Source organism: Protopterus annectens, chromosome 7.part0, assembly GCF_019279795.1.
Source record: "Protopterus annectens isolate FY-2018-M chromosome 7.part0, PAN1.0, whole genome shotgun sequence".
NCBI classification, from domain to species: Eukaryota; Metazoa; Chordata; order Ceratodontiformes; family Protopteridae; genus Protopterus; species Protopterus annectens.
This window is the reverse complement of record NC_056739.1, coordinates 1,160,773,757-1,160,787,853: the sequence shown is the minus strand read 5'-3', so window position 1 is coordinate 1,160,787,853 and position 14,097 is coordinate 1,160,773,757. Positions and strand designations below refer to the sequence as shown.

Here is a 14,097-nt window from a genome sequence, read left to right as displayed (position 1 = left end):
CACCATTGAGTGGATGCATGTAAGCCTTTCATCTACAGAAAAGCCCTGTGTTACAGTGAGCACAAAATCATGTTGTACATCATACTAACTTGCAGACTAATAATATATTTTTTCAGCAATGTTCAGCAGTTCTGTACATACTTCAGGGAGCTTCCAGCTATGGAGTTACGTAGTGGGAAAACAGCTGGACGACGGAGCTATCACACACGAAGCCAAGGAGAAAGTAACGTGTAAGTGATTTTTTTTTAATGCTTTAAAACAGGCAGAGTAATTATTTGCTGAAATGTCATTTTTTTAAACTTTAAGTGCAAACTTAAATGTATTAGACAAATATTTTTTATGCTGAATTTTAATTATACGTTCATGATCTTTCAAAGGTAATTGTAAAACACTTGATAGTACATAATTTAGTATTGCTGTTTCAGAACTCCAAAATGTGGGCGCTTTCCTGAACTTTATTATCTTATGTGAAGTTTGCATGGCCTCCCTGCATTCATGTGGATTTCCCCTGAGTGCTATGGCTTCCTCTCACCTGCAGAGACGTGGTGTTTATGTTGATTACATGCTTTTTAAATTGTCCATATGTTTATGTGAATGCTTCCCTAAACCATCCAGGGAGTAATCCTGACTTTGAGATATTGTTTCCAAGTTAAGGCACAACCTCCTGCTTTTAACCAAAGTGCTATTAAGTTGTTAATGATGTTATATGGAAGAATGGTGTATTACTTGCATGATATTTGCAGAAAGTGATAGTAAGCTTTTTTGACTGCCCCTTTAAGCGTTTTCGCATTCTACTTTACCTTTTTTTCTGCCAGTCTCATGCTCTCTTGAATAGTCTTGAATTCATTTTCCAGTATCCATTCTATGGTCCATAACTCTGTCTGTGAAACAGTACTTTCAGATATAAAAGGAGTAGTTGGTCCCTACAGCCTGATGTCTGGGCCCCCTTCTTCCTCCGCTGTTTTTGCTTTTTAAAATTACTGCTTCACTTATCACTGTCATGATTTTGTGTACCAGTGTCATGTCCCTACCCATCTCTTTTGGTCTTGGGTGAGAGGAGCTGTAACTTCTCTAACCTCTGGTTATATTCTTTCCCACTTATTACACGGATCTTTCTGGCAACTTTCCTGTAGATTCTTTGCAGCAGCTGTATATCTCTTTCCTCATCTATTACATAATATTTAAGGTAAATTCGGACTAAGGCCAAGTGGAAACATTACCTCCTTGCTTCTGGAATATATCCCCTTTGATGTTACACTCCAACATTCTGTTCGCTGCCACTGCCCTTTCACACTGCAACATGGTTGTCTATTTCAGGTGTTCAGATAGCAGCCCAGACATTCAAGAACGAGTTGGGAAGAGGAAAGAAGCAAAGGCAGAGTAATAATGAGACAATGTCCTGGTTGCCTTTCCATTGGGTTAGTAAGGGAAGGGATATGTCTCACTGGCTAATGTCTCACTGGTTAGTGAATATTCGGTGGAGACCAGGGATACTGCAAGAGCTGTCTGTTTACAAGGGGGACGTAGCTGCCAGAGTGCAAGTATATAATTTGGCTTCTCTGCTATTAACTGAGTATGCATTGCATGAGGTTTCAACTCTCTAAGTACACTTCTCCAATGTGAGACTGGTTGAATGCTGTTCTTCATAGACAGTCACCACCTGCATGGTTTGGTTTGAGTCAGACAACAGTGATTCAAATGTTTTGCACTTTTCATGTTTCCCTGCGGTTGTGTGACTGTGGCACTAGTATACACAAGTAAGTGGAATGTAGGAGGATGGTTATGTCCTTCATATGGTGATTACAGATGACATGACTTCACCCTGCTGTAAATGCTTTTTTCTTTGTGTGTTTTTATCCAGTGGATGCTTTGACTGCTTTGTTTCATTGACATTGTATTCTTGTTGAAGTGTAGTAGACCCTATGCTACATGTTAGAGTGAGTCCTCTCATTGCACCTTTTGCACACTTATGTCTTAGGCATTTGTGACGCAACGTTCATGTTGATGGGTAAATACGGGAAAAGAAATCAGATGGTGCTTTTGTAACACACAGATTTGACCAGGTGGTTCAGTATAGAAAACTATTGAATAGATATTTGTTTGTAGCTGTTGTTGTTTGTCTTTTCGACTTTTCCCGGTTAGGGGTCTCCACAGCGGAACTCCGGTCCGCTAATGTTTGGCAGTCGATTTTTATGGTGCCGAGTTGCCAGCCCAACCTTCAGCGAAGGCACACCCATTCAAGCATGTCTTTCGGAGACCACTCGACCGCAGGGAGGACATGCATACTCCACACAGAAGGCACTCCAGCCGAGAATCTAACAGGAGAACCTCAATATTTGTTTGTAGTAAATTCAGCAAATAAACTTTATTGGAAATCAAAACAGGCTATTCAGTAACAGTAGTAGAGGTGCATTGTAAATTTAAAGTACTTCATTTGTAATGGTATACATAATGTGTCCTAGCTGAAATTCATTTGAACACAACAATCCACAGACCTGTTTTTGGTTTGACATATGTCCGTGCATCATTTGTGTTCAGGTCTTAAAAGGGCTAAGTATTAACATACATGCAGTTAGGTTTTAAGTTGCTTATGATTGAGGAAATCAACTTAGAAGAAAATAGTGTTGTAACTGTATGTAACTGCTGTGTTAATTAATACATTTGTTAGTGTTCTTATAACCTTGGCTGCACCTACAAATTCGTCATTCTGTGATCACTGCTCTTCCCCAGTAAACAAATACGAATAAGTAAATAAGTAAGTGGGTGTTGCTGATAATGGTTGACCTGGAATACACATCATCAGAATAGCCAGAACAGGATATGAAGGCTGCCTGGGTCCACATGGGTGGGGCAAGGAGTATAAAAAGGAGCGGCCATTCTAGACTTCTGTCTAGCAAATGGCTTGATGGTGGCCAACACGTTTCAGTAAGAGAGGCAGTCACAGCATCACATACGAGAGTGTCTATCATGTAACTTCGGCAGATTTCCTCCTACTTAGGAGTAAATTAATCAGGGCTCTAGAGCAACAGGCAGAAGAGGAAATAGAGTTGAAGAAGAAAGGCAGTGTTTCAAAACAGCATGTATGAAAACTATAGAACAGATATGCAGCCAAGACGGTTATGGAAATAATGTTCATAAGGAAAGCTAGTGGTGGAATGCAGAAGTCTAGGAAGTCATCAGAAGAAAGGAGTGCAAGAAAAATTGAGAGAAAAATGGACCAGGCTAAGAAGGAATACTAGATGGCTACCAGACAGGCTAAAAGAGGAGTTGCAATAGCAAAGAACAAGGCATCAAGAGACACTCTACCAGCTTCTGGAAAGTGACTCTGTAGATAGCACAAAGAAACTCTTTCAGGTTGAAAGGCAAAGACAGAAAGATAAAGAAGATCCTGCCATAGTCACCACTGTCTCTCACTTTCTGAACTGGGCTGGCTTGAACTCCCTCACCTCCTTCAATGGTATCAACTCTCACTCGCCCACAAACTAGTAAACCATCCACTAAATGTCCCATCCCTCCAGAATCTACTCCAACCCTGTCACAGATCCAGCAACAAAAATCACTTGGAGATCACTAAAGCCAATAACTGCTGGTGAAGCACTATTCTCTTGCGCCATAGCCAAATTATGGAACTCCCTCCCACCCACAATTACCTCCGTACCATCATGCACCCACTTCAAAACTTTACTAAAAAGCGCACCTAAAAAACATGCTGGCTATGCCCTTGCAACTCCCACTCTAATATCTCCCACCCCATCCAACCACTACCTTTCTTTCCACCCCACTAACTACCTTGATTATAGCAATCTCAGATGCTCATAAGCCTAGTACTTATTATACAGCAGGAACTTCTTATTGTAACATTTGTTAATGTCTGTTATGTACTTCGCAGATAAAGATTCTAGTTGTCTACTGATGTACTATGTTCTTCATCTGTAAATATGTTTGTAATTAATTGCTATGTTAATCAAATTGTTAATCACTATGTAATCCAATGTAACTACTGTCTATTTTAACTGTGGAACTTTTCTCCCCGGGCCTCCGCTGAAAATGGACCTACATCCAGTCGGACACTCCCGGTCAACAAATGTAAATAAATAAGATAGTCAGACACCCTTCATAAGAGATACTGACAACAACCTGCTCACACACCAGTCCACAAGAGATGGAAGGATTATTTCCAGCAGCTTCTAAATAAAGTAAACCCTGCAGAAGCTGTACAGCCCCAGACACAGCCTACAATGAAAGAAGAGGAGGAGCCACCCTACAAGTAAAGAACAGCATTAAGGAAAATGAAGCCAGGGAAACAGACTCAAATGAGGTTCACCGCAGATATGATAGATGTTTGGTGAGACAGGGGAGAGACCTCCTCCTCATGATGGTACTCATAGCAGTATGGAAAGGCATATATACCAGATGACTGGAGAAAAAGCATACTAGTGTCTCTGTGTGTACAAAAACAGTGGTCATCCACACCTGTACATAGGTATCAAACTCCAGTTGCACTGCATAAAGTGAGACAGATAGTCGAGAAGAAACTAGAAATGAGGAGGAGTCCAGCTGGGCATTCCTAGACTTGGATAAACCATATGACAAAGTCCAAAGAAATCTGATTTGGGCAGGTCTGCAGTGGTACTAAGTCACAGAAACATTGATAGAATTACTGCAGGCTTTGTACAAGGAATCAGTGACTCAAGTGCTTACAGTGTTCAGTCTCATAGAATGGTTCCCAGTGGAAGTAGATGTGCATCAGGATTCATTTTTGAGCACAATGCTGTTTGTACTGGTGAGGGACAACATTAGCAAACAGCTGTAAGCAGACAATGCGGCATTGCAGGCTGACACTGAGCAAGAAATTCAGTAAAGGAGAGGAGAGTGGGGATGCCACATGGCACGAAAGTGTGTCAGGTAAAACAGTTGTAATGGCAGCAAATGGGGGAAATCTGAAGAATCTGAGAATTGAGATAAAAGAGAAAGTGGTGGAACAGGTTAATAGCTTCAAGTGTCTAGGTGGGGTGGTTGAGGCAAAGAGAAGTCTGAATGAGGAGGTCAAAGCTAGAATCAGAAGTGTGCAGCCAGCTGGCATAGTGTCAGGATTAGTGTATGACAGAAAAAGGCAAAAGAAGCTGAAAGGTAATGTGCACAGAGCAGTTGTGCAACCAGTACTACTTGATGGTACAAAAAACCTAGGCAGTAAAAGCAGAGCAGTTGAAGCTAGATGTGATGGAAGATGAAGTGTCTGAGGTAGTGGTGAGATGCACATTGTGGGACAGCCAAAGAAATGGAGACATCAGAGCAGAAGCCAAAGTAACTCCAGTTGCAGACAATGTAACAAAAAAAAGGTTGCACTGGTTTGGACACGTGCCGAAAAACAGAAGACAATTTGGTGAAGAATATTTGGGGCGCACAGAAAGAAACTAGTAGCCTAAGCTATTTGGGTTATTTGGTCATATCACTGACAGAATATAACCCAATCGGTCAGTTTTTCAAAGGTTAGGGTGCCTTCCACATGCTGTAGTTGCCAGGTGCTTGAGCACAGCTTCATATAAAAAGCAGTTAGATCCTCAAAAAGCTTTGGATCGTTCTTTCTGCAAAAGTTCACTTCCTCTGTGAGATTCTTGGAGCTGATGGTCTGCCAGCATTATTTCAAGGCTGGAACAGATAAGTTCCCTTTGGGAAAGAGCCTTCCACATTTTTTTCTGAAGAAAATGTGTTTTTCTATGAAAAAAATTATTTATCTTTTGCTCCAAAATTTTATATTTGGACTGTTTTACAAGTAAAGGGATAGTTCATTTGAAAATGCTTTTGTGAGAAAACTGGGTGTAAATACTTTTTTACTTTTTTTTCTACATTGCTTTGTAGAATAATTGTGTTTGGGGCAGGATATTGTAGTTTTGGGTATGTTTCTTTATAAATGTTTACCTCAAAACTTTTCTTGGATGGTCACTTGCTTTACTGACTCATGCAAGCCTGCTTACCTGCCTTGTGAGTACTCTTTTCGTCTGAACAGTGGAGCAGATGTTGGTCTCCTCAGTTCTTCCCCCAACTACAAGAAGTATATTTCTTGCCATCCCTGGATCCAGCTGGCTCTATCACAGTCTTATCTGCTGATGTGCGACACTTGAATGGCCAGACTGAGGTTTCTTGGACTGCTTATTGTTTCTTGGTCCCTCTGGTGTAGCACCTACAGCCACTTAGGATGGAGAGTTATTCATGCCCTCTGTGGCTGTTCATTATTCATTACTGGGCAAGGGAAAGCCAGTCTTGTCTCTGGGGAAACTAGTGGGTAAAAAGGTTTACCTCTTAGCTGAGTTATTTGCTTGTCTTCCAGGGTAGTACTCCTGCAGTAGTTTGTCTTTTTCTATGGAGTTTCCCAGGAAAACAGAACCACAAAGTTGTGTGGCTTTGCCTGTCTTCTGTCTCAAACATAAAAGACTTACCAGGTTTACTAAAGGGATTGCTTCTAGCCTCCAGCATTTTATTTCTGTTTCTCTATTGATTGTTAATAAGAAAGTAAAAAAAAAATCCCAATATTCTCTCTCTCTCTGAGTCCCTGTCAGAAGAGCCTGGATCATGGTCAAATGAGGCCCTACACAGGGTGATGGACTCCACCCCAGCCATATAAAATGTCATTACTTTGTTGTCTTTCAGTTACTATAAAACACTGTTCAGACCTATCAATGTGCATACTGTTTGTTTTTACTTTTATAATGATCAGTGAGATTTGGATGCAATTTAAAAGAATTATTTCAAATTTTACAGCAAAAATACTTGGTAGCTATTTGGTAAACAAAACAAAAGTCTCACACTGACAGCAGATTTAGCATGAGCAACAGGAAAGTCCTCTTACTTTGAAACAATATTTTGAAAAGGCATTTGGCAACTCATTAAAACTGCAAAGCATTTGCTGGGACTCCCAATCAAGCAACATATAGTGAAGCACTAATTAGCATCTGTGTGATGGGAGCAGGAATTCAAAAGACAAATGTGCAGCACATTTGCTAACAGCTTGGGACAAGTCTACTGGATAAAGAAGCTGCTCATAGCCTTACTCATTTGCACAATTAGTGGACATATTTATGTAGCCAAACACAGTGCATTTCACACAAGTGTGCCTGCAAAAAAGCAAAGTTTAATTAAAAATGTATTCATGGCTTAATGTTAAACTCATAGATTTCATGCTGTCTAGTTTAATCACAGCCAAATAATAAACACAAGTGCCAGTGGTCAACAAAATAAGGAAAGCAAGGAATGTACTCAAAGAACATGACTCTTATTATGATGGTTCTGTTTACTGTAATCACTTCCTTCCTTTACACCTTAACAACTGTGTTTTTTCGGGAGTGAAATATTTGTGCACACGAGCACACACACATACGCATAAACACACACACACACACACACACATGAATTACAGCCAACTTACATGACTGTACAGCTCAGATATCTGCGTATGAACAAGTGAATAAATACATTTATGGCCCATTATTTATCAATGCATCTCATGTCACTACTGTTAAAACCATACAGTGGAACCTGTTGCAAACCCTTTCTTCCCTCTCAACTTGGCTCAAATTAGAGACAAAGACCCAAAAATCAGGCATAAATTTTAAGCGTTTCTCTTTTATGCTAAGAAAGTTGCTAGAATAAAAAGCTTTGCATTAGCAAGCATTTTCTGAAGGATTTAAAACTCATGGCTGTCATTATTTAATGGCTGCAATATACAGCCATTTATCAGAAAGCACACAATACCACAAAGTCAAAAATAATGACGAGAAAAGGGCCAAACATTGAAGTATTTTCTTTTATCTGGTTGCTAACCAAGTAAACTCACTTGTCACTATACTCTGTATCCTATCTAATGCTAAGAGGTGGCTCATGCCTAGTGTAATGGCATCCTCTGACCAAATACTGGTGGACCTACTGCATATCAGCAAGTCAGATTGCATCAGAAATACTCAGGCTAGGGATCTAATTCTTTTCTACAACATTAAAAGGATGGTTTGGAGGGACAGTTATATCTTGCAAAGGATACCACTGCTCTGGAATAGACTTCCCCATCCAAGTGTAACAAAACTTATTTCTCTCCCATTCAAGTGCAGCTTAGACTTGTGTATGGGTAATAGAACATTTACCACAGGACTGCCCCTGTACTACTAAGGGACATGGGCATCTTCTTAATGCATTATCCTTTGCATGGGTCCCATCAAATTATTTAAGGTATAGGCCCATTTATTCTTGCTAGGGATAATGTATAATTATAAACCATGATGTGGGTATCATGAAATGGGTAAGGCCAGTTTAACACCAAATGGCATAGGTTTATTCATGGACCAATAGGTAAATTGACCAAGCTTAAAATGGCTCCCTAGGACAGCTAGCCTAAGTACTATGAACCAAAGGATCCCTTTTCAAGGATGACCTAGTAGCACTGAGTGACTTGCTCAAAAAGCACACAGTAATTAGATGGAGATGGTGGTGGAAGGATTCAAACCCAAAATGTTTGACTACTAGAAGCAGTTTAATAGCTCAGAGCATAAAGTGCTAAACAATGCTGATTAATTTGAAATACATTTTCTGAACTACGGTTATGAAGCTCTAGTGACTAGCGTTATTGATTTGACTATTACCCTCTGTGATTTATCAGAAAATGAAGATGTTAAGGAAGGTCTTGCAGTTAGCTAAGTGGATTATGGCTCCAAACTCCTGTTGAGCAGGTTCCTGTGGATGAGGGTATAGGAGTTGACTCTCTGTAGCTCCATTTGCCAGCTGAGTGACTTTGATTAAGTCACTTAACCAGACATTGCTCCTAGGACTTGATAAATGAAAAAGGATAGCTCCTGGGCCTTGGTAAATAAAAAAAGTGTATGTATTTTTTGAGCAATAATAATGATCGGTATTTCTGACTAATTGTAATTCTCACTGATTTATCTTTGTTTTCTGTAATTGTCCTGGAGGCAGAATCATAGCTTATCCTGTAAGGACAGTTTTCTGGAGGCAGATCAGCCTGGTCATACTGGTAGAGAAACACACACACACACACACACACACACACACACACACACACACAGACACTGCAAACTCGCATCTCCCGATGACCAGAGAATCCCTGTGATAATCTCCTGATCTGTATCCTACTCTGCAAAAAGCCTGCAGACTATTTTCAATCAAATTTCATGCTAAAATGAAGCCTGGACTCTCCAAAAGTCCGCAAACTCTTAACAATGGACGTTGTACTCAAATCAAATCTGGCTTGCTGAGGCTGTGATATTGAAGTGCTTCCTCGCCTGATGCAGTGTTTACAGAGTGCAATATCTTGTGCTGATAGCACTGATCTGTCTGAAATGGAATCTGTGGAAGAGTAGAGGGTTGTGTTTTGGGGGGTTTTTTGTTTGTTTTTTTTAAGGACAGGCTGGACCCCCCCCCCCCATTCAGTAACAGGGCCTAGGCAGCTGCCTAGGTTGCCTTGTGTTGGATTTGGGCCTGAGAGGACAGCAGGGACTGGAACGTGAGTGTTGTTCTTCAGTATTTCTGCTTAAGCCGAGGATTCTGATTCTAAGGAAAGTGTTTCTTCAGCTTTCCCTACAGTGTAGTCGTCTTTTCTGAAACTGTAGCAAAGTGAAATATTTGTTTCAGTGGGAACAGATTGAAATCCTTCTCTGTCAGATGTTTTATGACTTGTTTCAGTTGGATTTTCCTCAGCATAAAGCTGTCCATCCTGTTTTATCAGCTTTAGGGGATTTTTTCTTCACATGTTGTTGTATACCCGACACTCGACCATATGCCCCACAAATTCTCAGGTGCTTGAATAGCCTTTTTCTTATCCCACATATGATCCTGCAGTTGTTTCCTTTTCAAAGCCATCTACTGCTGATTATCTTGCCGAGTGCTTTTGCTAGAGGGGTACCAATTTTAATTTTTTCCTATGTCATTCAATTCTCTTTGTCCTAAAATAAAAAAATACCTTTCCTAAAATAATGGTATTGTGGCTCTAGGAGGAAAGGGGGGACCTCCCAGTGCCAGGTTTAGTCTAAAAATATCTGTATGACTGCTTACCCCTTCTAATTTCCCTCTCCCACCTTAGATATCTCTTTAGTCAATCCTTTAGCCTAGGTCTTCATCTTCCTCCATGTCATCATGTTCTGTCAGACAGATGGGTTCTGAAAATATTCTTCTAGGATTCCTAATGGTAGTGGGAGTCCCTGTTTTTTCCTGGGAATTCCTCTTCATCTCATAAACCAAACTTTCTTTTTCCCTCCACTTCTGGAGCTGATGTCGTCCTAGTGTGTTGTAGTACTTGTGCATCCAGGTCTGAGACAGGCAAAAAATTTTATTCAAGAATTGTCTAGTGCCAGAGAAATAAGGAATGCAGAGAGCAGTCCCAGACATTCCCTAATTATCATCCTCAGATGTTCATCGTGTTTCTCTGTTGCGGTCATTACACTTGGGTTATCCTGCTGGCAGGCGACCCGCAGTCGGCCCGAGTTCCAAAGTCTTGGTCCGGCATCAGTTGCTGTCACCTCTTCCCTGACGTCAGTGCGCCAGGGGTATAAAAGTTGCAACTAACGCCATTTTCTTCATTCTTTCTTGCCACGCGATGCTCGAAGCAAAAACAGTTCGCAAGTGCCGGTCGGCCAGCTCCTGAGATTTTCAAAATTGAATTTCAGAACCGAAGTCTTCACTAAAGCTAAGTACCCTGTTGGGGAAACTTTTTCTTGCTCCAGACCGATGTCAGTAAAAGTTAATAATTGTATTTCTTGTAGGAAGCAAATACCTCATAAGGACTTTCACTCTTACTGCATTCCTTGCCTAGGCCCTGACCACGACATTACTAGTTGTCAGTTTTGTGCTTGATTCAATAAACACACTATTAAACGTCAGTTTGATTTTGCTTTACATTATTTTGGATGAAGATTTAATTACATAATGCTGTCGGAAAAACCGACGACCGGATTGCATAAAAAATGCAAAGACAAAGAAAAAGACAGGCATCCAAGGTCCAAAACCGACGACGAAGCCTCTTCTAGGCCATTCACCGGTTCTCAGTGAGGTGCTTTCGCAGCCCCTGACACCCGCTACCTCAGAGCCACAGGCCGTAACCGACAGCCACGTGGAAACATTGAGGCCTGTGGAAACTCAAGGTACTGGGCCTACGGAAACTATACCCTCAGATGGGTCCGGAGCCACTGAGCAGGCACCGGCTTCTGGGGGTGTTTTCAGACCTTCACAGCTTACAATTAAAGCTACTACAGCAGCAAAGGCAAAGTCAAAAACACCATTAAAGACAAGGAAACAAGTACAGCATTCTCCAGAACAGTCATCCATGCCAAAGAAACAGATGCTTAAAATGGCTGAAGACCTTATTACTTTAATCAGGGGCTCCCATCCCCCTCCTGACAAAAGGTCCAGGCAAGACACTGATCATGATTCCTCTGATCAGGTTTCCATTTCCTCTGATTCTTCTGACCAGGGCTATTCTCTCCCTCCCTATGAGGACTCTGATGCTGAAGAGTCCATTCCTTCAGCCTCACCGCCTGAGGATTACTCTTTTGGGGAAACCCTGCACACCATGAGGGAGCATTTCCATTGGGAGAGCCAGGATTACTCAGAATCCAAGAAAAGGCGCAGAGATTTCCTTTTATTGCCTCAGCACAGGCCGCTGGCTATCCCCCACTGTGCTTGATATTGTAGATGATGTTTTTTTCTGAATCCAGTCTGTCTCCAGATTCCTTACCCCCCCCCCCCGCACCAGTAAAGCCAGACAGGTACTACAGGGTCCCTGACTCTCATAGATTTCTTTACAAAAAACCCGCAGCAGACCCAGAAACAATTTCTCAGGGTCCTAAAGGAGTTAAAGCTTCCACTGCCAAAAATCCTGTCCCCTCAGATAGGGATTTCAGAGCTCTGGACAGATGGGGGAAAAAAGTTTACAGCTGTAAGAGCTTTAAACTGTCAGTTTCACATGCTTAAATATCAACAGTATCTCATGTCATTGTTAAAGCAGAAAATGGTTACAAATACAGAAAGTCCTGACAGTAAAGAAATGCAGGATTTATTGCATGCAGTTGAACAAGTGGGAAAGCATACTCTGCATTGTGGTTTTGATTCATTAGAGGCTTTTTGTAGAGCCTCAGTTACAGGCTCAGTTATTCGAAGACATGCTTGGTTGAAAGAACAAAGTTTGCCTGACCATGTTAAAGTAAAATTATTGGATGCTGCACTACAGCATGATACTTTGATGTTAAGGCAGAAGAGATGTTAAAGAAAATGGAGGATAAAGCAAAGTCAATGTAAACTGTGAAAGATTTCTTACAGGTTCAACCACCTAGATTTAGCAGAAACTGGCCTTCAAAAAATTGGTCCTTTCCAGTGTCAGACAGGCCACAAAGAGGCAAATACAGATGCCCAAGAGGCAGATCTCAGCCCCAAGGCTCCTACAGACCTAAACAATGGGGTGCTTCAGCCCCCAAAGGAGGAGGAGAAGACAAATCACAACCTTATAGGAAACAGTCACAATGACTTCCCTCTGCAAACGCCAAGCTCTTACCAGTTGACAGCACCTCTAGGGGAAAAGCTAGCACTTTCCTCAAAAAATTGGCATATGATCACCCAAGACCAATGGGTGTTGAATATAGTTTCTCAAGGGTACAGGTTTCACTTCCACACGCTTCCAAAACCAAAAGGTATGTCAAACCTGCCTCAAAACCAGTGGGCAGAGGCACAAAAACAGATTGCTGCTCTTATGGATATGGGAGCTATTCAAAAAGTTCCACAAGAAGAACAGGGCCAAGGATTTTACTCACGACTTTTCTTAGTACCCAGAAAAGACAAAGCCTGGCGACCAATACTGGACCTGTCAATCATAAATACTTTCCTGGATGTTCCAAAATTCAAAATGTTAACTCTAAAACAACTTCTGCCCATGCTGGGCAAGGAGGCTTGGCTGGTTACTTTGGATCTCAAGGAGGCATACCTGCATGTCCCAGTCAGACAATCATGTAGAAGATACCTCAGATTTATAGCAGGCCCAATGCATTACCAATTCTCTGCACTGCCCTTTGGCTTATCTACTGCGCCCAGGGTCTTCACAAAATGCCTGGCACCAGTAATTGCATTTTGCAGACAAAAAGGAATTCAAATATATTCCTACTTGGACGACTGCCTTATTCAAGCAGAGAGCAAGGACATTCTTCTAAAGCACCTGGCGTTTGTAAAAAGATTGATAATTTGCCTAGGGTACACAGTAAACGAAAAGAAATCAAAACTAGTGCCCTCTCAAGAGATAATATTCCTGGGTGCAAGCTTAAATACAACTGCCCAGATAGTTATCTCACGCCAGACAAACAAAGGCAACTGACTCATTACTTTCAAATGATGGCAACAAAGACCCAGCTCCCTGCAAGAAAAATTCTGCATGCCCTGGGTTTCATGGCATCTTACATTCTACTAATTCCATATGCCAAACTGCATATGAGGAAACTACAGTGGTATCTAAAAAGTGTTTGGACTCAGCATTGTCACAGCCTAGAGACAATCATAACCTTGATTCCCTGCCTACAACAGGAGTTTCGATGGTGGTCCCAGGCCTGTCACCACAACAAGGGACAGCCTTTCACCTTACCTACAGCCATGTAGACAATAACAACAGATGCATCAGATTATGCCTGGGGAGCACATATGGCAGGAAAATGTATTCAGGGCACGTGGCCCAAGGAACAAATGCATCTTCACATCAATCAAAAAGAGATGCTAGCTGTACAGAATGCCCTGACAGCCTTCAAGGACCTAATACATCCAGGACAATTATTAATAAAGATGGACAATACCACAGTTATGTGGTACATAAACAAGCAAGGGGGCACGCATTCCTACCCCCTATGCAGACAAGCCATGACTTTGTGGAACACAGCACTGACCTACCAGGTACATCTGCAAGCACAATTCCTGCCAGGAACAAAAAATACACTGGCAGACTAAGCAGAAATCTCATGGATCCTCACAAATGGAAGCTAAATCCACAAGTGTTCAACATGATAACAAGGGAATGGGGACGCCCAGACATAGATCTTTTTGCCTCCCCTCACATTTGCCAAATACAGA

At 41.5% G+C, this 14,097-nt stretch overlaps 1 protein-coding gene across 3 annotated transcripts in view; it reads left to right on the top strand.

Moving 5' to 3' along the window:
- Positions 1-14,097, top strand: part of USP3 (ubiquitin specific peptidase 3) — a 1,626,170-nt gene that overhangs the window by 869,859 nt on the left and 742,214 nt on the right. For all 3 annotated transcript variants that reach the window (XM_044077747.1, XM_044077746.1, XM_044077748.1), the window contains one exon: positions 117-230. In XM_044077747.1, the coding sequence (XP_043933682.1) occupies positions 117-230 (114 nt within the window). The remainder of the gene's footprint in view (positions 1-116; positions 231-14,097) is intronic.